The sequence below is a fragment of the Rhamphochromis sp. 'chilingali' genome (assembly GCF_963969265.1).
Source record: "Rhamphochromis sp. 'chilingali' genome assembly, chromosome: 21".
Taxonomy (NCBI): domain Eukaryota; kingdom Metazoa; phylum Chordata; class Actinopteri; order Cichliformes; family Cichlidae; genus Rhamphochromis; species Rhamphochromis sp. 'chilingali'.
This window is the reverse complement of record NC_137949.1, coordinates 7,169,058-7,193,483: the sequence shown is the minus strand read 5'-3', so window position 1 is coordinate 7,193,483 and position 24,426 is coordinate 7,169,058. Positions and strand designations below refer to the sequence as shown.

The following is a 24,426-nucleotide window of genomic DNA, read 5'->3' as shown; positions in this document are numbered from 1 at the left end:
TTTGAACAGTGGATCCTTGAGGATGTGTTCTTTGTTACTCTTTACCTATCTTTAATACAAATGCAGCTCTTTTAAACCAGAATTAGTGCATTGGTGCTTTCAGTTACTGTGCTCCTGTCCTTTGGAACAAGCTGTCTGCTGACGTGAGGTCAAACAGAGCCGTGTCTACATTCAAAAGCAAACTCAGAACCTCTTTATTCTCACAGGCTGATATTTAATCACTGTGTGCCTTTTGTTGATTCCATTGCCTTGAGGCATAGTAGACCTACATAGGTTTTTAGGTTTTATGTTAAGTGTAATGAAATGCGCTATATTAAAAAATTACTGTTGTCACTGTCATTGTTTGCAACAAAGTACAACTCCTCAGTGCTGTATCTCATTTTGATGATGAATTGAAAGTCAGCAACTGGATGAGAGGTGTGTGAGAGAGAGACTAGGAGTGGACTTGGGAGTGGAATTTCCCCAGGAAAACCGTCTCCCAACAGTACAACAAATACAACAGTTTTAACTAGTTGTTGTGAGTCAAAGAAACATCCACAGGAATGGTTTCCAAAAGAACAATGCCTGTTAACGAGATGATCAGTGTTATTTTTAATATTCGCTAAAAATTGCTTTGAAAGGGCTTAATTATGAATCAATAAAGGAATTCAATTTATAGAGAAGCAGTAGTTATAGTTAATCATATCAGTCTTGCATGAATATAGGTATTTTAAAAGGTATTTTATTTACTTTATACATACCATACATTATTTACTTTCTTTATGGCAGCCCTCCTTGTCCAGGAGGATATTTAATGTGTTTACTCTGTATCTACATTGGACACGAGGCTGAATTTTCTTTAGCTTACTCTATAATGTGCAAATAATCTTGTAAAATATTAGCTCCCTTTATTTATTTTTCAGTCACCCAATTGATGGTGCTCAGTCTTTCTGTTACGCCATCACACTTTACAGTTGCCTCTGTGAGCCAATGAAACTGCCTGCATTCAAATTTTTAAATTTTCCTGCAGTTGTTGATGCTGCTTGCTGCAAACCGTTTACCTCAACTAATTACAGTCGGCGTGTCTAATTCTGCAAACCTTGAGGAAATTTCCATTACAAATATTTTATGGAGAGAAAGCTGTTATGAACATGGCGGGGATTATCCCTACATGGGCGTGCACAACAGCAAGCAGACGATCTGGATAATCCCCTCACTGCCGGCAAACTTGAAAGGTAAATGGTAAAACAGTCACAAGTAGTCTGCATTTTTATTTGATGCATGCTTTAATAGAATCAATCTGATTGTTTGGGTAAAAGATTATTGCATGGACTGAAAATACAATTTAACACCCACTGACTCTCTGGAGTATGAGGTGTATTTTTACAACTTGAAATTTGTTTACACAAATATCTAACTAGGAGCTGAGTCGTCAAGAGATAAAAGAGCTCCAATAGTTACATGAAAGTACCGAAAATACTGTACAAAGCTTCGCTGTGGGGACAAGAGCTCACCTTATTTATGGCCCTCTCAGAGTCTGATAGCTTCAAATGTATGCAGAAGATTTTATTTTTCAAAAGAATTATGATTGTTTAAAAATGTTGGATCTTTCCAGGAAAGAAAACTGCAAAAACAGGACAAATGAACAAACAAAGAAATCATTAAACATAGACATACAAAGGGGGGAGGCCATGAGAGTACCATGGGAGTGATTCACAGGGACTGATTTGCTTTTAGAGCAAGCCTCCAGTAGCCACTAGAGTAGTGCATGCGTAAAACAATATAATAACCACAAGGATCTCAGTGTACTCTTTGTCCATGTTGAGCATTACAGGACATCTTTAAGTTAACGTTACCAATATTAATTTAAACATATCTTTCTTTCAGTTTATAATTGCAACATCTTTGAAAGGACACGCCCACTGTTCAAAGTCCTTAGATCAGACCGCCTCTTTTCTTTAATTATCTAGACTGGCCTCAGCGTGGACGATATGTGTTAAAGGTAAGGTAAACTGGCTGCTGCTGCTTGTGCACGGACTATTTGGCTTTGTGTGCCGTTTCATACTGAAAAAGCAAGTGAAATCTGCAGAAAACCAGGTGTTGCATGGGATCAATCATAATGAGGCTATGCCAAGGTAAAGTAATGTTTGAAATTTAATCCATGCCAAAGTGAACATGCCATCTTTATTGCATTTATTTTATTTTTATGTTAATATAACTCATACATTTCTGTTGCAGGTTTATTTTGATGCATCAGTGAAAATGGGTATGTGTAAATTTTTGCATATCATTAAAAATGAACACGTGAGCAGTAAAGTAAAAAAAAAAATGAGCAGATTTATGAAGAAACTCACACGGTGACGCCACTCTACTGAACCCTTCTGCATATTGAATCCATTGTATCGTGTCTATTTCAGTCTTTTTCCTTGGGTTAGATTTCAGATATGCATGTGCTACTTCCATGGTTAAATAAACCAAACATCTTACATCTTGTCTGCACTGAAACTTGAGAGGAAGGTTTTTGTTATTGAGGACAAGTGGAAACCAGGTGAAATCCCACACCTGAATCTGACCGGGGTCAGGCCTGATAGGTAACAGGAAGAAAGCTCACTTGTGCTGATTTTTAATTAGAAGTCCTTTTGGTTTGACAGTGTAACTGAGCCCATGTGCAAATCTCTGGGTTCTTGCAGACTATATAGACTATATTCCAGATGACCTAATATGACCCTGGTCAATTTGACCTACTGCAAAAATTTCCCTTAATTAATGTTCATATCAAATTTTGAACTACAGATCTATTTAGAATGTATAAATACCTGACATTAATACATGGATGAAGAATGCTTAATTAATAAGAATTAATGAGGTTTCTCTTTACTATAAACCACTTTATAATCTTATAGTAAATGTATTTTGGGTCACTTAAGGAAAAGTCATCAAATTTCAGGTTAAAAAAAGAAGATTTATGTCATTTTTACAGCTGTCAAACATCAAAATGGGTCAAATTTGTGTGCAAGAATTCCAGAAAACTCCAGAAGTCTTTGAGTGGATTTTAAGCTTTTAAAATCTTTTATTTGAGAGTCCTTCATGGCACAAAATCCAACAGGAAATCATCTGAAGAACCGAACCCAACATCCATTAGTTAACCAGTGTTACATTAGTTAAATAAGTCAATATGGCATAAAAATTGTCATCTTTTTGTCTTCCGTTTTAAATTTTCATTTTTGAAATTACAGACACGATTATTTTGCATCTCCTATTGGTCAATGTGGAGTCGCTTTGAGTATCTTTGTAGCTATTTTGCATCTCTTTGTGGTAACGTTGCCTTTTGTCACAGTCACAGAGGGGCGGGTCAGTACCTGTGCATTATTTCCTGCTTGATTTATTCAGTCTCTCTGTTTCACCTGAAGCTCCATAGTTCCTCACATCCTGCCTCTAAGTAAAAATGTCAATTAGCCTCAAATGCAAGTTTTTCCAAATGTCTGTTTTCTATTTACTAACAGAATTTCAAAATAGTGCTGGAAACGTCAACAGCGGTTTGAAAATCAGCAGACCAGCTGATCAACGCCTAACAGCTATACAAATCCCCACAAGTGTGACTACAGCCTCATTTCTGAAGGTAAACTGTTGATCGTATGGGCTATAGACCATTTTTGTCCACTATCATCAGCAAATAATGTGCCCTCATCATAGTCAGAGGACTTTAGAAGCACTGGCAAAAGCATACATTTCTGTTTCTTCTGTAACTTCTGTAACATCCACACCTAAATGTGTTTGCACGTGTGGATTCATATGTTCGGTGTGGATCCCAGTGAAAAGTGATCTCTGCCTGCCTCTTAGCATGCAGCACTAACACCAGCTCAGAGGAAGTATCTGTACAGCATTGCAGCTTCCTATAGCACTGAGCATGTCCGGCGCCTCGTCACCCAGCACTACATGAACGTGCAGTACAGGTGTATACGAGCAGGTGAGAAGAACCAAAACAAAATAAAATAAATACAATTCAGATGTAACTTGTTGTTGTGTGCTATCTCTCTGTTTTTCTAAACTGTTTGTAAACCACTTTCACTGATAAGCATCTGACTTATCCTGTTACAGTCCTTTACAGTGAGTCATTGAGCAACGGCTGAGTAACGGCTTTCACACTGTGGTTTGTTTTGTATATTTGTTTTGTCTTTGTGCCAAGTCATAGACTACAACCACAAAAGAGACATACTTTTTGAGGCTTCTGTGGCCTCACCTGAGAATGACAGAGAGGATCATCTATCAAAAACACAATCGGAAGTTTCTTCAGGGTCAAAAAACAAGAGCAAGACCAGTGCAAAACATTCTAGAAAACCGTCCCAAAGAACAGAGAAGCCAGGTGAGACGTGAGCTATCAAGTGATAGCTGAAGTTACAATATTTTAAATATCCTAAGGATCATCGCTTTATTTTATCCCACCTTATTTCCCTTTTTAATATGTCCTTCTAACACCCTTACGCCTTACGCATCTGAACTAGTCTGCACATGTAGATAATTATAGTTGTCACGTATGGAGATTTTGAAAGCACTTAACGAGCAGCTCATTTCCATGTTTACTTTTCAGACTTGCAAAGAGTTAAAATGAAAACTTTTTGCCACAATATTTAGCTCATCTTTATATTTTTTTAAAATGTAAAATATAAGAACCATCATTTCATGGTAATTTATACTGTAAAGTTCCCAATACATTATAGATAGGAACTCGAGAATCCCAAGCAAACAACTGGCAACAGTGTGGAGAAGAAAAAAAAGAAAATTCCCCTTGGGTTGGAAAGTACCGACTAAGGAAAGCAAAGAGAGAAAAACACTGAGAAAGGGAAAACAAAAAAAGAAAAAACTATTAATTTAAAAAAACATAAATAATATTATTTAATGATAAAGAATTCTCAATTCAATTCAGTTTTATTTATATGGTGCAAAATCACAACAGCAGTTGCATCAAAGTGCTTCATATTGTAAGGTTAAGATCTTACAATACAGAGAACTTAAGAAGACTTTATTCAAAATGAGAACATTGAAAATGTTTTTTAAAAAGAAAGAGAAGTCAAAACTTTTAATGTAACATATTTGAAATTGCAGGTCCTTTAATGCATCTGCATCAACACATAGAAAGGCTAAGAAGTGCACATGGTCACAAACACAGAGAAGGAAAAGTCCGAGGAGCAAGTCAGCAAAACATTTGGAATTATTTGGAACTTTCTTCAAAAATGTTATATTTTAGTTTAATTACACCTGTTCAACTGCTCATAAACACAAATACATGGGAATATGCACGCATAAACACGCAAACGGTGCCAAGTCACTGCATTAAGGCACATGGTTAAATAACCTGCTGAAGTTCACACTGAGGCTCAGAATGAGGAAGGAAGGATACTTTTGTAACTTTGAACATGGCATAGTTGTTGGTGACAGATAGGCTGGTATTTCAGAAATGGCTGATCTACTGGGATTTTCCCACACAGGCATCTCTAGGCTTTACAGAGAACGTTTGAAAACGAAAGTCTTCAGTGAGAGGCAAAATGAAAATGCCTTGTTAATGTCAGAGGAGAATGGCCAGACCGATTTAAGCTGATAGGAAGGCAACAGTAACTCACAAATCAGCTTATTTCAATCCAGATATGCAGAAGAGCATCTCTAAATATACAACACATCAAACTTTGAGGCACATGGGCTACAGCAGCAGACTGGGTGACACTCCTGTAGCTAAGAACGGGAAACTGATGGCTCACCAAAATTGGACAATAGAAGACTGACAGATTTTGGAGTATTCAACATGAAAGCATGGCTCCATTCTGCCTTGGATCAACAGTACAGGTAGATGCTAGTGCGAGGATATCATTTTTTCATGTTTTTCTTGGCACACTTTTGGTCTTTAGTACTAGCCAAGCATTGTGTAAATGCCACAGCCTACCTGGGTGTTGCGCATGTCTGACCCTTTATGAGCGCTACATCTCCATGATAGGGTATCATGTTATAAATCATGTCAAACTGGTTTCTTGAACATGAAGATGAGTTCACTCTACTCAAACGGCCTCCACAGTCACCAGATCTCAGTCAAGTAGAGCAATTTTTGTAGTGAGATGGGAGATTTACATCATGGATGTTTAGCAACATGAACCAAAGCTTCTGAGCAATGTTTCCTGCACTTTGTTGAATCTTTGCCACAGAGAATCAACATAATAAGGCAGCCAGTGAGAGTATGCCAGTTACCAAGAATATTATCAACTATCTTATAAATATTCACTTTCCTCTGTAGAGTTAAACATTTCATTTTTCGCCAGGAGCCAGGATCAGACTGTCGGATGAGGAAGAAGAGCAGGGAGGACCAAATGATTCTCTGAGTGAATGTCTGAGCTCCCTCTCTGTGGGAGGATGGGACGGTGACAGCTTATCTGATTTGTGATTCTTTTATAATAATATAGTGACGCTTTCTGCTACTTAAATGCCACAAAATGCAGTTTCCAGTATATATACTGTATATACTGATCAGACACTACTGGTGTTTAAAGGAAAGCTTCAGGAATTTTGAATTGAGATTTTCACTTGCATCTAGAAATTGTTTACAGTTATCTGGATCATGCATTATTTGTATTTGTTGAAATAAATACTCTGTATGTGAGCTTCTAAATGTACAGCTGTGTCTTAGTTTTGTGTTAAGTTAGAATTCCTCCTTATCAGAATGTGTAACTGTTTTTCTTTTTTTTAAAGCCTATTTAAGCTTTAAACGATGTTTTATGCATCTGCAAGATCAGTTTTTGTAAGACGTAAAGATGAAGTTAATGTAGCGCCCTCTGTGACTGGGGGAAATCCTTTGGAAGACTTGATTTCCATGAAGTCACGTGATCGCTACCGTTAAAGAGAGGAATAATGGGAAGTGCGTGCCTGTGCTGGCGTGCTTAGCGCTTGGTGCTGGCCACAGGCTCATCACGAGCAGATACTGTTTCTTTGGCTGCTTTAAAGAAGAGTTTGCTTTCATTTTTCATTTCCTTGGCTAAATGAAGCCGACTTGGATGTTTTTTTCTTAGTGTTAACGGAAAAAGTAAAGCCTTTTTCGCCCCTTTTTTGCTGCTAACACAGGTTTCCCATTGTTGATATGAAACAGATGTTTTGGGATGCATTAGTTGCATAAGTACCTCTGGAATTCAGGAAAGTTTAAAATCTTCAAATTCTTCACGTGAACTAGTATGGATGAAAACTCTCTGAAAGAGGCATTGATGATATGCTGAGGTCTGATAACTGTATTATTTTTTTTATTTTCACTTAGAATAAAGTCATTGACATCTATGTTCTGCATGTGCAATTCTTAAATGTATATGTTTATAGTTGTGTGTGACTGTCTCTTTTGTTTTATCTGTTTAGGAACTTGTATTTTCACTTTAATAGTCACTGCTATTAATTTCTACTCATCTGTTTTACAGTCCTGTGCAAAAGTCTTTAGCCACCCCATCATTTCTTAATATATTTTGCAAGAAAAGGCAGCTTTCCTGTCATTTCTTTGGTGTTCAGGAATAGTTCTCCGGGCTTCTTCAAGGACATTCAACTCTCGTCTTTGGATGTTGGCTGTTGTTTCTTCTGTTCTCTGCCAAGATGATCTCACACTGCTTCAGTAATGTTCTGGTCTGGGGTTTGGGAAAGGCCAGTCAATGACTGATGGGGGTTTTCTGTCCGGGTATGCTTTTACTGAATTGGCAGCGTTTAGGATTATTGTCCTGCTGAAAAATGAAAGTGCTGCCAATCAGATGCTTTCTAGATTGTTTTAAATGGTGGATTAAAGTCTGATGATACTTTTCTGCTTTCACATTTCTGTTAATTTTCACAAGCGGCTGATTAGAACCAAAAATTTCAGATTTCGACTCACCACACCTTAAGACCTGTTGCCACTGATTTTCAGTCCACTTATTCATCAACTGAAGAGTCTCTAGCCCCGTGTCAGGTCTTTGCTGGATTTTTTTTTTTTTTAAATTTCTAAAAGATGAGTCATATCCAAAAAATGTATGCTGTAAATAGATTTTTTTAGACCTGCCACTTCTTCTTTTGTCCTCTACTGGTCCAGTTTCCCCAAATTTGTGAAGGCCACACTGCACACTGTGCTGAGATATGCCAAGTTTTTAGCTGATAGCTTTTTACGAATCACATTCTTTCGTGCAAAAATACTATTTCATGTCTGTCAGACTGCTTTCTTGGGCATTTTTCATAGATTTGCCAAGTTGTCTGTTATGTGCAGAGACAACACTGGTTCATCACTTGAGTTAGGGGCCTTTTTTAAACTATTATTTAAGGTAACCTGAAACCTAATGTATCCTGCTTATGTTTGCCATGGCCCCGCCAATAATGTTATTATGTGGTTCAAAGACATTTTAATAATCATTTCCACCTTTTTGTAATCATGATTTGTACCAGGTGTGTTATTTAATGGGGGCATAACTATTTTTATTTAGACAATACTATAATATATGCAAAGATGATCATAATTCCCTCATGGCAAAAAATCAATGCTTTGCAATTTTCAGAGAAGCAAACAGCTTTGAGTATAAAAGAGCGATGTACACCAAGCCAGACAGAGGTTTAAACATTTCAGTAGCCTGAAATCAGGAACAGGGAGGCTTTTTCTGTCTGTGTGGTATCACAAAGCTCCAGTATTATGTGCATTGATACTTAGGGGGATTTCTTTTTCAAATAAGCACGTTGCGTTATCCTCAAATTTTTCAAGACAGAAGAGTAAAAGTATAAATAAATTTGAATTTCCCAAACGAAATATCAAAACACTATTTACGCATAGCTATTACTGCTGTCAATATAATTTAACACACAGCAACAGATGGAGTGAAATTACATCTTTATTGTGGGAAAGAAATGAATAAAAGGAGGCTAACTACAGGAAGCAATGGCCTGTTACATGTACAGGATGTGAGGAGGGTGTTTATTAAAACAACAACAAAAAAACCCAAAGGAAAAAAAAATGGCACCCAATATTATTGCATTCTCTACAGTTACCAAAAGACAGCTCAGGTATAAGCAAATGCTGATGACATATAAACAATATAATACACAGGTCTTTTAGAGTTAACTTACAGAAGTCATAGCATTAACACTGTGGTGACTCTGAGGGAGCTGCCGCCCCCTGGTGGACAGGAATGAAATATAATCTGAGGCTTGTTAATGCAAATTTTTCTCCATCTCTTTGTGCTCTCCTTTAAGATTTCTTGTACTCAATTCGCTCCACCTTGACGTCATCGCCGATCAGCTGATAAACGTACGTGACCACTGTAGATGCCTGGATGTCCATTAATACAAAAGAGGGGATGATGTTGCTGTGAGAGAGAAAAAAAACAGATGCATTTCTTTAATTACACCCAGTTTAATGAAAAAACCTTTAACTGCAAACACCTCAGTATTAAAAACATCCACAACAGTGTTTCTTTCCTAGAAGATCTGTGTTAAACGTAAATGCTTTGAGCGGGATTTACAGAATTTCAGTTGCTGCCATTACGTCTGTGTGGATGAGAAAATTCAGAGACAAATATCTAAAGACCTCAAACATCAATCCAGAACTATCTGCATGGAGATCTATTATGCGACATGAGCAAAAATCTGTTTTTGTTATAATGTGGGAAAACTAGTTCATGTTAAAAGATGCCATAATTTGGCTTGAAGCAATCAGTTTTCTTAGTTGCTGATGATCAGTTCTCCAATTAGAATCAGTTATCAAAATATGAAATTGTTCCAAATATTCTACTACTTTGCACATCAGAAAGAGCATTTTTCATTATTTTTAGGTGTTTGTAAAAATTGTAGCATATTAAGGAAAATGCATAACTAAAATATGATATTTCACTGTGAAAATAATCTCAAACACACCAACCAAACTAACTGTCAAAATGTCTTTTTGCAATGACAAGGAAAACAGGGCATCTTAATATACTGAAATTCTGTCAGCTTGGTTCAATATGTAGAGCCTCCAGTCTGGTTCACATGCTAAAGTGTCTTCGGGAAAGATACTGAAGCCTGATGAATCCACTGGAGTGTGAGTGTGTGCGTGAAAGTTACAACGTGCTTGGAAGTATGAGGCTTGTCGCTGAAAGTGTCTGAGTGCACAGCTAAGAGCAGTAAAACACTGTACAAGTGCAGAGCATGTTTTACTTTTTTTTACTTGGTTGTTGCAGGGACAGTGACGGGTTGCCCAGTGACTCTCAACACTTTTTTTACTGCAGTATAAGATCACCTGTGTTTTTTCCACAGTACATGTCGAGTAGTATATTGTTGTGTACTTGTTCTATGCAGGGCTATGAGAATTTAATGTCTATAAGTGTATCTTATACAGTGCTCTTTTACTCTACTTGAGCACTCAAGTAGAAATGTAACTGCTTTCTATCTAATATTCACATTTCAATAAGAGAAACTCTGGGTTCAGTATCTTGCACCTAGATACTGATACTTTCGCTGAAGCAGCCAGGGTTCAAACCACCAACCTTCCAATGTCAAAATCATGAAAACATGGCTAACTCGCCTCCTAAATAGAGCTCAATTCATGGTTTATATTGGCTCCCACCTTTCCAGGGCACTGTAGGCTCCAGTTGCAGAACCAGGGTTTATGTAAAACTTATTTTCATTCTCAAATGCCTCAAACTTGTGTGTGTGCCCAGAGATAAGGATGTCAACGTCAAGTTGTCTCTGGAGGAGTGCCAGGCTGGCCATGTCGCCCCAGGGGATCACTTGATGGCCGTGGATGAGTCCAATCTTAAACTGGCCCACTGTGACCACCTTCTGCTCTGGGTAGTTCAGGTTCTGAGAAAATATCAGGAGGACAAATGAGAGATGGGAAAAACATGGAGTAAAGTAAGTTTTATACACTGCTTTTATCTGACAAGTCCAATTATGGAATAAAGTACTAATTATACACACATTTAAAACAGACAGCAAATGGCAGAATGAGCTATATTTAAAAGATGTCGTGTCCTCAATGGGATCATTTTTGAAAATCATGATCTACATGGATAAATCTCAGTTTGAGAGAACAGCAATTACAATTTAATTACAGAGCAATCAGTCTTTAGGAACAGCAAATGATGTTCTTCATCAGTGCTATTAATATGCAGAAACACAATTTGTAGACATAATTTGAACCCTGTTTTTGAACATTCTTTGAAATAAAATTGTTTTATGGTGATTAGTATGTTCTACGTGGTTTATTTTATTGTTCACACACAGACGCAAACCTCATCAAAGTCTCCTCTGACGATGTGGACGTCCCCAGCGAGGGTTTTCAGGTAGTCATAGCTCTCCTTGGTGCAGAGGTTCCCTGTGCAGAGAATGTGCTGGATCTTCCCCGGCACTAACAGTTTTTTGAACTTGGCTGGCAACGTGTTGCATCGGTGAGGGATGTGCAGGTCACCTAACACCAGGACCAACTGATATCATCGCACAGACACACACAGACAGGTTAGTTACCCACCGATGAGCTCTCTGCCATAGCTGAGCATTTCATTTTCCCAGTGGGCCAGATTAGAAAATGGGACAGCTGAGAAGGGGCGCACCAATAAGCTTATAAAGAGATAAAATTCATATTGAGCAGAGCCGAGTTCAGCTTATTGGTGTGGCACAACAATCCCAATTTCTCATGTGGTCCCTTGAAAAGAAATTTATGCCCCATCCCTGCTACAGCCTGCATGCTGCAGCATAAGAATACAGAAAGGGGAAGTGGGCCGAGGACAGAGCCCTGCGGGACGCCACTGGTCAATTCTGCAGGAGAGAATAATGCAAACAGATTCCACCATAACCGCTACACTCCTCTGTTAGTTATTGTTAAATTCTCCTGTACTTTTTTCAGAACAGTTTAATATTATTGCACAGATTAATTTAGTACAGTGGATAAACAGGTTTCACTCAAAAAGCTCAAATCTGGGGAAAAAAAGCAACAGTTGTGAGTAAAGATCTGACTAAATTGAGTGTCTGAGTCCAAACTGGGCATTGTCCAGATTGAAAACCTATTTTTATTCCCTGGCTTTTAACTCTGTAGGAAACTGACACCTTCTTATTTATTTTATTGTATGTAATGATTTTAAGGTATTTTTAATTTGGTAGTTGTTTTGATCTGTGTTGTTCAGCACTTTGGTCTGCCTGGTGTGTTCTTAAAGTGCTATACAAATAAACGACGATGATGATGATGATTGTGAAAGTAACTTTCGACACAACTGGAAGACAGCCCACGGCAGAAAAATATGGTTTGAATTGGCACAGCTGGATTTCAGACGCTCAATGGCAGATAAAAGAGGTAGTTATGTTTTTACACTGCACCAAGAGTCTATGAGAAACAAACACCATTAAAACCGGGAGTTTATATTAAACATTAAACCTACAAATATTTTTAACTACTAGCCAGCACAGAAATTCTGAGCAATGGCTGTGATCGTATGTGATGACTTGGGTAGAAAAAAAAGAAAAGTCTGAATTCAACTGGTGAACATTAAGACAAACCAGGACTGATGCACAAAAGTATGTTAGACCATGTTCAAAATTTTATATTACAATATTACACTTGATCTGAATTTGTGCAATCATGTTATCTTCTGTCCTAGTAAAGACCAGTTTACCCTCTCTAAAAACAGATGAATCCCCCCCCCCCAAAAAGAAAAGATAATATAATTTAGTAGTTTAGACTTTGAAACATCTTTAGCTTCCTGCTGTGTTACGTTTAGTGGATTTCTTGTAACTGATTAGTGTCTTATTAATATTGCTTAGGCAACAGTTCAGTGCACTGCAGTTGCTATAGGAGCAGCAGCTACTTGTGCAAGAGATGCAGAAACAGCAGACCTCTGGGGCCGTGCAATCCCAGTCCCATGTTAGTGAGCCAGGCAGAGGAGCGATCAGAAAACAGGGATCCAGGACAGAGCGGGAACACTTACCCGGTGACCAGCCTGGTTGTTTGGAGACAGGCAAAAAAGGCAGAGTGCGGTGGTGGGGTGAGATAGAGAGGAAGGCATGATGTGCGTGGAGAGATCAACATGAGGCGTGATCAGAGATTGGGGTAAAGAAATACAAAAACAAAATTTTAAAAATGAAAATAAAGACAAGAAACAGTGGGGACAAGAAGGGGAAACTGAAATTAGAAATTAAAAAGTGAATGGATTAAGTAGACAGATATTAATCATTCAAACAAACCAAAAAAAAAAAAAAGGTTAAAACAACAATGTGGTTGAAACAGTTGTTAATGGTCGATGGTTAGTGATAATCATTAAGCAAAACATATTGTAGTCGCCTGACAGTGAGCAAATGAAAAATAATGCGGTGAAGCAAATTAAATAGATGGCTGCAATTAAGCTCTGATGAATCGTCTAGTGTCGAAGTATTTGTGTTTATAAATATGTCGAACTACAGAACCTGGAAATTATAAAACATAACAAAATGAATGTAGTCCTATGAGTTGTAGTTCCAAAGTAGCAACAGTCTTGTTTAGCTGGGTTATTAAATAAATAAATTTTAAAAAATGACTGCTCATGTGCGGGCTGCTAGCTGGATGATAAACATTAAAGCAGACCAGGAAAGTGCTTCGTAAAATCGTAAGATGAAGTGTTAGCTCTATTAGCTCCGGAAGCTAACTCATTGACAAAAAGGGAAAAGTAAAAGAAGTCGTTATATCCATCAAACACATAACAAAATGATTCACGAACAAGCAAGACACACTGGGAGCCCGCTGTGCAATGGAAATGTGTGACTTTATGGGTGTTTGCAGTTTGTTCCGGTGAATTTTGGAGACTAAATTGCTCAACTGTCATGTGATCCGTTGATCCATCTCGGAACTGAGCTTTAATGCAACACAGCCTGAAACTGAAGCCATGATCACGGTCCCTTTACGTCGACAGCTAGTTTCATAAAAAGTCGAGCGCTCGATACACCGAATGAAAACGTGAGAACCCGTGGCCTTTTCGCCATTTCATACTCACCATCTTCAATGTTTCGGCTTGCAGGCAGTCAAGTTGAGGAAGCGCCTACGCACGTACAGCGTCACGACGTCAGCCAATGGGGAACGAGGATGTGTCAATAGAAGCTTATTGTTTCCTTTTCCTTTCAAAATAAAACAGCTAAAGTATGGAGGAATTGAGAGAAGTATTGAGGGGGTAACAGTTGCAGTCTGGCATTGAAAGAAAAATCAGGTGGCTAAAACGATTTTATGCCTCTATTTCTAATTCGTTTGTTTAAAACCTAAAGGATGGGGTTTTCCCCTAAATTTTCTAAGTTCATGTTTCGCATACACATGGAGTGCGACTTCAGCAGACTTTTAATTTAAAATTAATGCTGAAACACGGATATTGCTAAACTTATTGCAGCTGTTAGCTTGACGTTCGTTGGTAAAAGCGACGAGTGTAGCAGCATTTCGCAGAACATTCGAGAGGTAGGTCCGAAATTATTTCATCACATTTACATGGTCTCATCCTAACGACGATTTCACAGCGATGACTGTAATTTTACAAAGAAATAGCTGCTAGCTACCACCGAGGACAATTTTAATCACGTTATCTTCCGTCAACCGCGTTGATTGGACTTGGCTAATAACTGCGTTAGCTGTGTGACGTCCACTCGTTTCATTTTAACGCATGGGATCTGACTATTTACTGGCCCTCAAGCTACTGTTTTCGCATCGGATAATGCTAACAATGAAGGTCAATTTGAAGGTACAAATTAGTGGATTAACTCTAATTGTCCCGCTTTCATTGTTATATCTATAAGATAATTTATGGGGAATTTTACTGCGTAACACGTGCAATGTTAACCATAGCCAGTTAGCTGGCTGACGTTATCTTTTCACGGTGTGGCACTATCGCTAACGGGGGTAAATCGCTAACGGGGGTAATGGAGCGTTTAATCCTCGTGGCAGTTATGCTGTACGTGACTATTCAAATACCCACCCAGTGAACACAGATGGCTGTCTCGCTCGACATAAACAGTTTACTTCGCAGTTTGTGTGAATAACGAAACTATCTCTCCCCCCCCACCCCCCACCCACAGGTCCCCAAAGCCCGAGGACGTTCCAGATAACCTCCTTCTGCCTTTGAGGAAGAGCAGCCGCACTTTGGATATTTATGGTCTTTAATCGTGCCTCTTTGAGAGCATCAAAATCATTAAGAAACCCTGTTGCAGTCAATAACATCAACCAGCACCAGGCATCGACCACCGTTCACTGCGGCTCTTGGAAGATCAGCGTTGTGTTTATGTCTTTGTTTTGCGAAAACGGTAAGTTTTTGGACGCAATCTACGATTTATTTCAACTTTCTTGCGCGATATTTGGTGTCGTGTTATGTGTTTGTCAAAGCTAACGCTTTAGTCAGCGTTATTGAGCAATATGACACGATTTCTGTGCCACTGTATCAAAATGGCGTCTTCCAGTCCGTCACTCGTGTGCAGTGACTGTATGACGCACTCTGCACCAAGCTGCTAAGCTAGTTAGCTAGCAGCCTCCTGAAATAGGCTCGACCTCTGCCCTTCTCAAAGATCTTAAAATCGGACACCACTGTGTCAGTCGCAAACAAGTTGGGAGGCATTTCATTGAGACTCGCACTTGCGTGTGTGAGACAATAACTGCTGCAGACTTTGTTGTTGATATTAAAACCATCAGCGGGGGGAGTTGTTTGGCAGCTGCTAGGCCTCCCTGTTTGTGACCTAGTAAAAAAGTGCAGGCCTTATATGACTAAAGCCAGGGGCCCTCATGTAAGACAAAGGGTGTCCACAAAGCTCTTTTTTTGTGCATTATATGGCAACAAAAGGTGGGAGAAACATCCAGATTTGTGGCAGAGCTTTTATTTTTCTTTGGGCCCACGTCATGCTTGCTCACTGTTGGATCACATGATTATGATTTGGATTTGCTGGGATATTTTCAGTCTTGACCCATTTTTGTGGGAATTCCTGTTAAATTGAGAAAATGATTTGAATAAGTCGTCTCTGGGAGCCACTGGGTCCTCGATTGCCTCTCCCTCTGGCTTGGATCTGTGTCGTAATGGAGTCTGGTCTTTCTTAATAGTGGCAGTCACTCAAGAGCAGGCCTGCACCACAGGAATCTTTAACTGTTTTCTTGTGGATTAGATGCTACCAAGGCTACAAACCACTGGGTTCACAAAATGAACTAGGCTGCATCTTATTGTTGTCATCATGGTACCTTTTCTCAATTGGATGGTATATAAACTGACAGTGGTGAAAAGATGTTTATTTTACATGATAAGTCATCTGAAATGTAATATTTGCACTGCTGTCTTTATGCAATTGCAGCAGTCATCAAGTTGTTACTTTGTAGAACTAGAATATAAACAAACTCCTCCAGAGACTAGATGGTTAACCAAGTTCTGTAAAGACAGACTAGAAGTGTAACATGAGTGCATGTCTACAAATCTGGGGGGGCAAAACCCTGTATTTGCACCCAATGTAGGATTGCAACACCCACATGAACTGTGGGGTTTCCTTATTAAATATTGATGTTTGTCCCTCTCGTCTTTCAGAGCTGTTGCGCAGCCGTTGGAACCTGTGTGGTGGAAATCTAGACTTCAAGCAAGGAGCTTGCAGCCACAGCGGCACAGCGTTTTTCATGTCAGAGACCGAGCACGCTTGCAGTCGTTTATGTCATCCCCTCTTTTCCAGACAGAAGATCCCGAAAAATCCCCAACCAAGATCCTTTTATCTTACTGATAGTGCTAACATCCAGCCAAAATGTCTGTCAACGTCAACCGCAGCGTGTCAGACCAGTTCTATCGCTACAAGATGCCCCGTCTGATTGCCAAGGTAACCACTCATTATTGTTTTTTTTAGATTTGTCCATTGGGGAGAGAAAAACAGCATCAGAATAGTGGTTGGAATTGGTCTAAAGTTTCCTGAGTCCTGTAGGAAGAAATGTTTGGGTGTGAATATAACATGTGGGTTTTTCCTTTCAATCCAGGTTGAAGGCAAAGGGAATGGAATCAAGACGGTCATTGTCAACATGGTTGATGTTGCAAAGGCTCTGAACAGGCCTCCAACATGTGAGTAACAACATGTAAATCTTAGTGTTTAGCTGGAATTGAACTAGAGCTTGTTAAAGTCTGTTTATTTTCACAATGACATTTTTGACGTTTTGACTGTCACTTTTTTATATTCTCTCATTTTTCTCTTTTGAATTCATCGTTGTAATATTCACCCCAGGTGAAGGAGAGATGTTTTGTTTATAGAATTCTTTAAACATGATGATGTGGCAATTACTCAAATGAAATGACCCCGTTCGATTGAGACTGTAAGATGTGCCGGCACGTTAGGGGGGGAAAAGGCTGTTTGGCTTGGTCGACAAGTTTGTGTACTCTTGACATTTTTCGTTTACACAATTTTGTAGTTGGAGTATTTGATGATCAAGCTTAAATGTCTGTCATGTTCATTACCAGTTTCAAAGCAAACAAACACCTAATGTTTAACATCTTCCTTTAAAGATTAAAAAAACAGTAACGTTCTTCAAAATCAATAATTACCAGGGCAAAGTCTCCTCGTTTTGTTTTTTTTTTTTTTTTTTTTTTTTTTTTTTTTTGCTGGGTCATGGTGGCCTCATGTGCTGCTTTTCCTCTCCTCCGCAGACCCGACCAAGTTTTTTGGTTGTGAACTCGGCGCTCAGACCCAGTTTGATACCAAAAACGATCGTTACATCGTCAACGGATCCCACGAGGCGAACAAGTTGCAGGACATGCTTGATGGGTTCATCAGAAAATTTGTGCTGTGTGCCGAGTGTGACAACCCTGAAACTGATCTGGTAAATATTTCACAGCATCTCCGGGGCAGGTGCAGAGTATTTATTTGTTTTTTTTGTGGGTGGGCGACAGAAAGGGAAAGAACAAAGTAATAATTTAATACAACTATATGACTTAATGATGATAATGTGTCCCCTTTTATTGGCTATTATGACCCGAAATTTTTTTCATTTATTTCCTTTGTGTTTACAGCACCTTGTGACTATGAAAATCACGTGGTTAATAAATAAATATTAAATTACTAAATAAAGATACTTCCCACTTTAGATTCAGTATAAGAAAAGTTGCCTGTGTAAAGAAGAGTACTAGATTGTGTGGCAGTTTTTTAGGTACAAAATAATTTATTTTTTTGTCCTTGCAGCATGTCAATCCCAAGAAACAAACTATTGGTACTTCCTGTAAGGCCTGTGGATACCGCGGCATGCTAGACACCAGACACAAACTCTGCACATTCATCCTCAAAAACCCACCTGGTGAGACTTTTTTTTTTTTTTTTTTTTTTTTTCTCTCTCTGGTGAATCCAGAAAAGGGAACTGCAGCCAAAACCCCAAGACAGACTTGCTAATGAAGACTTTTGTCTTTCCTAACACAGAGAGCAATGATAGTGGATCTGCATCTGTGAAGAAAGAGAAGGAGAAGAAGAACCGCAAGAAGGACAAGGAGAACGGCTCTGGCAGTGGCGAGGCTGGAAACCATGACAACTTTGATGCTCCCGAGGCTGTGGTGCGTCTGCTGTGCTCCCAGACACCCGCTGGGCTTCTACAGCCACGGGACACTAGCACAAAACGTTTCTCTTCACTTCACACACGGTTTTCTCAGACACCATTGAAGTCAGTAGTAGTCAGCAAAGTGCCAGCTTTTATTTTAGACACTAATGCCACACAGTCTAGTGGCTTTTGAGTAGAGATTCAGGGGTCTTCTCGTGCTCGTATGCTGTTTTTATTTTGGTGTAAATTGTAACTTTCCCCGATGACCCTTACTCTGAAAAGTTCTCAGCAACCAACCCCGTCAAAATAAGAAGCTCAGAGTTGACAGTTTGCTCAGGTTTGATGCTTGGTAGTGATTTGTGGTGCAGATTTCCTAGTGAAGCATCAGTGTTGTAGAACTGTTCAAACTCCTTAGTATTCACAATTCATGATATGTATCCCACATTTCCCCCTTCACAGGAATGGTAATAATGATTAAGGTCCGCACTGACACATGTGTTGTGAAACATTCTTTGTAATGGATTTTTCACTGAAAGGGTGGGGCCGTCACCCAAAGACCTCCAAAAAGAGTTTGCGTTTGCATAAAAAGGGAGTCTAGCAACTTCCACGTTTGCAGTATACGTGTCCTCGAAGCTCTCAACCGGAACCACTTCCTCCAGTTCAAATGAAAGAGTTTCTCTTTAGACTGAGTTTACATCAGCAATTTCTTTTTTTTTTTCTTTTTTTTTTTTAATGCAATTTTTTTTTTGGGGGGGGGGGGGGGTTCTGGTTGAATTTAATTTTCTTTTTCTATTATTATTATTACTATTATTGGCTGCACAGCCCTCTTTTGCATTTCACCATAATATGACCCACTAAGATGCAAAATCCAAGCAAGCCCGAGTGTTTCTGCACCATCTCGCTTTGCCTGAATCCTCTGTGGTTTCCTGTTTAGGATCGAGATGACGATGATGAAGACTGGGCAGAGGAGACTACAGAGGAGGCACAGAGGCGGAGGATGGAGGAGATCAGCGATCACGCCAAGAACCTGACGCTCAGCGAGGACCTGGAGAAACCCCTGGAGGATAGGGTCAACCTCTTCTACAGCTTTGTGAAAGTAAGGGTCCCCCGATTGTCCTGAATTTTTCTCGGCAGGAGTTTGTGAAACATCAAAAGTACACTTTAAAAATGAAGAACCGGTGTTCGGTGCTTGGCCTTTACGCATAGATTTTATTTGCACACACAAGAATTGGAGATACTTTAGTTCCTCCCCTGTAACCATTTGTTCTTTAAATGTGCAGAACAAAAAGGAAAGCGGAACGATTGACGCAGCTGATAAAGAGATCTTGGCGGAGGCAGAGCGCCTGGATGTGAAGGCCATGGGCCCGCTCATCCTGAGCGAACTGCTGTTCAACGAAAACATCCGTGACCAGATCAAGAAGTACAAACGTCACTTCCTGCGTGTAAGTCATTTTCAAGTCTGTGCTGCGTGTCCTTATGGTGCTGTCTTGTCCTCTTCCTCACATTAGGGTGTGTTTCACATGTCTCATGGCTTTCCTAACCTTTTCCTTAGTTCTGCCACAACAACAAGAAAGCCCAGAAGTATCTGCTAGGAGGTTTTGAGTGTGTCGTGAAGCTGCATCAGGTCCAGCTCCTGCCACGTGTTCCCATCATCCTCAAAGACCTGTACGACGCTGACCTGCTGGAGGAGGACGTGATTTTCGCCTGGGCAGAGAAGGTGAGGGACTTAACTACTAATGTCAAGTTAAACTCTGTGTTCTGAATCACAAAAAGAAATGCCTGCTGAACTTGATCCCATTTTGCCCAGAAATTAAAAGCCTAAAGGTGATCTGGGAGCAGATGGTAGTTAATCGTTACCCCATGAATCGGTTATGAGCACTCACTGATAGATCTTTAAAAGGGAAATGGCAAATTAAATTAGATTTAGGCTTATTCTTTGCAGCACAGAGCCTTCATTAGAGTAACAAACAATAAAAATCTAAACTGTATTCTACTGAAAGCTGGTATTTGTTAAATTGGTGAAATTAGAGCTTGTCTTATACCCTGACTCTGAAAGACTGAAATGCTTCAGGGGACACTTGGATAAACCTCCAACCTCAGAAACTGTAGCACTGAGCCACTAAAAACACCTAACAGACTGCAGTATGCAGAGGTGTCAGTCGTCATATCAAACCTCTCTGGTAATATTGATGATTGGAGTAGCGTGAGGAAGAGGTGGTTGGAATCTGTTTGAACAGATTCATTCTGCAAATGAAACAACATGAGCTCTAATATGTGTCTGGTTCCAGGTCCTTAGCTGCAGGAGTACGACTATATTAAGCTGAAAGTATAATGCTGCCAAAAAGTTGAGGTCAAGAGCTTTTAGGACATTAATACATCAAACAGCAGGAAGTGCAGTGGACTAGGGCCGCCTTTGACAAAGAATGAATTCACACTTCCCGTGTGTGTGTGTGTGTGTGTGTGTGTGTGTGTGTGTGTTAGCCCAAACTAGTCTGTTTTGTTACACCAGTCTGACCATACATTGACTCCCCATCTCCCACCACAAGTGGGGAGTGAGAGTGACACACCTAACCTGCACTGCATAACAAAAGCAGAGTGTTGGGCTCAACACATCCTTTCAGACAGTGTTACACCAAAGAAAGCCTAAAAAGGCCACTAACAAAGAAATGTAAGACCTGGTCTTTTTAAAGGGGCTTTGTGTGTGGGCTGAGATTCGGGTGCACTATTGAGGCCCCTAATAGTTGTAAGTTTTGTGTGTGGCATATTTTAAATGCAATCAAGCTGGTTTAGGAATGAATAGACACAGCTGAGAGCAAATTGAATTGTAATCAATTCAAAATGTGTGAATTAAATATATTAAACAAAGAAGTGGAGGAATGGGTATAAAGATAAAAAGTGCTATTAATAAATACAGAATTACTTGAGTTTTGCTAAGTCTTTACGTCCTGAAAATTTGAGCTAGATTTCCCTTAACTGTGACTTTTGTTACGGTATTTTATTTACTTTGGATACACATTAACTGTTAGATGCTAAATACTGCAACAGCAGCATGAAGACTACAGTTCAAATAACCCCAAGGGCTTGTTTATTTGAGGTCTTTTACACTGAAATCAGTCATTGCATTAAATCCATTTTCTTCTTCATCAGGTTTCTAAGAAGTACGTCTCCAAGGAACTTGCCAAAGAGATCCATGCCAAGGCCGCTCCTTTTGTCAAATGGCTGAAGGAGGCAGAGGAGGAGAGCGAGGGTAGCGAAGAAGAGGAGGAGGAAGATGATGAGAATGTTGAGGTAGAGTTATCTGAAGTGGTCACTTGGCTGTGTGCTGTGAAGTACAGTTAAAAAAAACAAAAAAAAAACAGCTGTAGTTCAGGAGTTACTGAGAACGTCCAGATTAAAGCAAAAATTAATCGCGTCATTGTCACAACTGCTTCCAGCTGCCACATGTAGTCAGAGTGTGCATTATGGATATAGGTGTGTATATAAGTGAGTGCATTTACTTGTATACTTATATCCATATATGCATGCATGCACTCACACCAGTCTGTCAGCCTGCTCAGGTGTGCTGCATCATTAACTGGGTCAGCTCCACCCACTAGTTCCTGGAAGAATTAGGAATAACATTTCTAACAAGGAAGCTGCACCCCGAAAGGAGGAAGCACAAAGAGGCCAGTCCTGTGACTATTGTGTCACTCAGTTTAAAATGGATGCCGACTTTTAGTGGCTTTTTGTTTGTTTTTTGTTTTGCTCCGTACGAATATAAAAACTGCAATTTAGTATGAAAATCAAATCACTTTAATACCTGTAGACTATACTTGGAGACTGAGTATGAAACCTGCATAAAATTCCAATATTCCGTTTCACCGGCTGACCACCGGGTGACTCCGGTCTACTGACACCTCGCTCGTTAGCAGCTTGAAAGTCAATTTTTAAAAATGACAGTAAGCATGAAGGTTAGAGTTGCACTAATTTTTAAAATGCGACAGATTTGTTTCTGTTGTGAGAGGACTGATGCTGATGCAGTCGGGGGTGTTTATTGAGCAGCTGCATGTTTTCCTGTCCTCAGGTGGTGTACTCGTCCTCTGCCCGCGAGCTCAAAGTGGAGACTGTGAAACCAGACACGCCAGAGAAAGAAGAGGACGACATTGACATCGATGCGATCTGAGAGACTCGAGTGATGATGCTTTTCCTGACTTGCGGCTTTGACTCACGATGCCCTGCACTAGCTAAATGGCTGGCCTTTTCCCTCCTTTACTACCTGTCCCACCACCAGCCCTCTCTGCGATCCCTTCTCCGCTTAGTGGCATGATTTAACATAGCGCTTTATCTGCTGCACATTAACGCTGTCATTTTGAAGTGTATTCAGTTGATGAAATGAAGTCTCTTTTGGGGGTTTTAATCACGGGTGATTTGGGAATTTTGTTTTGACTGCACTTTTTTTTTTTTTTTTTTTTCTTTTGGTCCTTGTATTTTTCCAGTCAATAAAGAATGAATGTTTTGCTATCCAGCACATTTGACTGTTTCATCTGTGAGATTGGACAGTTTTTCTCTGGTAGGTGATTAACAGAGAATCTGAGGGGAAACCTCTTCCCTTAAATGTTGTGCTGTGAAGCCAGATGTTTTCTATATCATAAATAAAATAACATAATTGTTAAATCATTAAAAAAAAAAAAAAGGTGATCAGATTCATCTTCAGAGCATGATGGTGTGTTTTTAAAAATCTGCACTGCAGCTCTGTGAGGGAGGGAAAATATGCATGTGTCCATGTTTTGTAATAGGAAACCAAAGTTCAAACAACACTAGATCAACTATCTGTAACGCCACTGGTCGTACTAAACTAAACATACACGTTCGCCTCATGTTACAGAAAGACCTGGAAACTGACTGAGAATTAATTTGCAAAGTAAGGAACCCAAATGGCAGTTTCACATAAAACTTAGTCTATTTTTGAGATAAAAAGCCAGAATGTAACTAATGTGGTTTTTAATCCAGTTATACTGAGCTTTGTTTTATACCACTCTTCCTCATCTCACATTGAAATAGAACTTTGAATAAGGTGACATTGGTGATGGTGTTATATTTGCGACTGGTTTACTTAAAACACTGGTAAGAACAACTGTTGCTAGGCTGAAAAACCTGCAGACGGATGCTTTGTAAAACGAAAACTCCTTCATTACACTTGGCAGCTCTACTGTTTATTCAGTTTTACTGATTTAGAGCTGCATGTCACGGACAAACTTATTATATTGCACTTTTCCAGCAGTGGAAACGGTGAACTTATTAGCTCAAACTTAAACTGTGGTGTAGAAATTCACAGCCTAGAAATCCAAAAGGTATATCTACGACCTGTAAATGTTGTATCCTGTATGAAACCTATAAGACTTTGTGTAAAAAAAAAAAAAAAAAAAAAAAAAAAAGATACTAGCGACCTTTAAAGCTCTCATTTATTCGAATTGAATTCGAAGAATAAAAGGATGGTGTTGATATTCTTTTCTGTCTCGCTAATATTTGACAAAGGCGCACAACTGTTTTCCTTTGAAGCTCACTAAATTCCCATTTCCTCCCGACTGATGACAGGCCTCTCTGTACTTGTGGTCCTGTGGGACTGAGGTCAGTCGGTTTCCTCACTTCCTCCACCCGTTCAACTGGACACAGTCGTGCTGCCTTCAGGTGCTTTGGGAAATAAGATACTCACATTCCATCACAAACAAATCTCTGAATTCGACATTAAACCCAAAACGGGGAACTTGGCGTCGTCTTAGTGTATGGAATCAAACATGAAAATAAGCAAGGCTTAGAAAAACAACTCTAAGGCATTTAACCCTAAATCCCTCCGCAGTTTAGTTTTGAAACATCCAGTCCGACCTACAAAAATATAACTAAGCAGTAACACCTACCATATGTAATGTGTCTATTTGTAGAATGTAAACTGATTCTAATGTTTTTAAACTACCACACACACAAACACG

General features: G+C 39.4%; 3 protein-coding genes across 5 annotated transcripts; 2 read left to right on the top strand and 1 right to left on the bottom strand.

The window, feature by feature from the left end:
* Nucleotides 1-1,974: 1,974 nt before the first annotated feature.
* On the top strand, nucleotides 1,975-6,406 carry fam216a (family with sequence similarity 216 member A; the record flags this gene model as incomplete). The annotated part of the gene is given in 8 exon segments (XM_080871285.1): nucleotides 1,975-2,114; nucleotides 2,218-2,245; nucleotides 3,483-3,598; nucleotides 3,820-3,946; nucleotides 4,172-4,318; nucleotides 4,321-4,342; nucleotides 5,083-5,169; nucleotides 6,292-6,406. Coding segments are annotated over 7 exon segments (618 nt in total). The 5' UTR covers nucleotides 1,975-2,114; nucleotides 2,218-2,241.
* A 2,421-nt stretch (nucleotides 6,407-8,827) lies between these two features.
* Nucleotides 8,828-14,079, bottom strand: vps29 (VPS29 retromer complex component). 2 transcript variants are annotated; one of them, XM_080870827.1, is made up of 4 exons: nucleotides 13,944-14,079; nucleotides 11,220-11,411; nucleotides 10,553-10,788; nucleotides 8,828-9,314 (listed from the first exon to the last, which is right to left on the bottom strand). In XM_080870827.1, the coding sequence occupies exons 1-4, from the start codon at nucleotides 13,944-13,946 to the stop codon at nucleotides 9,197-9,199; spliced, it is 549 nt and encodes a 182-aa protein (XP_080726953.1). In that variant the 5' UTR covers nucleotides 13,947-14,079; the 3' UTR covers nucleotides 8,828-9,196. The 2 variants fall into 2 exon arrangements, with proteins under 2 accessions (XP_080726953.1, XP_080726952.1); XM_080870826.1 differs by lacking the exon at nucleotides 13,944-14,079 and adding an exon at nucleotides 12,906-13,926.
* A 166-nt stretch (nucleotides 14,080-14,245) lies between these two features.
* Nucleotides 14,246-23,941, top strand: eif5 (eukaryotic translation initiation factor 5). Of its 2 annotated transcripts, none has more exons than XM_080870823.1 (12): nucleotides 14,246-14,392; nucleotides 15,007-15,231; nucleotides 16,488-16,767; nucleotides 16,922-17,003; nucleotides 17,583-17,755; nucleotides 18,115-18,226; nucleotides 18,346-18,476; nucleotides 19,395-19,556; nucleotides 19,741-19,902; nucleotides 20,013-20,177; nucleotides 21,608-21,748; nucleotides 22,524-23,941. In XM_080870823.1, the coding sequence occupies exons 3-12, from the start codon at nucleotides 16,696-16,698 to the stop codon at nucleotides 22,620-22,622; spliced, it is 1,299 nt and encodes a 432-aa protein (XP_080726949.1). In that variant the 5' UTR covers nucleotides 14,246-14,392; nucleotides 15,007-15,231; nucleotides 16,488-16,695; the 3' UTR covers nucleotides 22,623-23,941. The 2 variants fall into 2 exon arrangements, with proteins under 2 accessions (XP_080726949.1, XP_080726950.1); XM_080870824.1 differs by lacking the exon at nucleotides 14,246-14,392 and adding an exon at nucleotides 14,487-14,672.
* The last annotated feature ends 485 nt before the right edge of the window (nucleotides 23,942-24,426 follow it).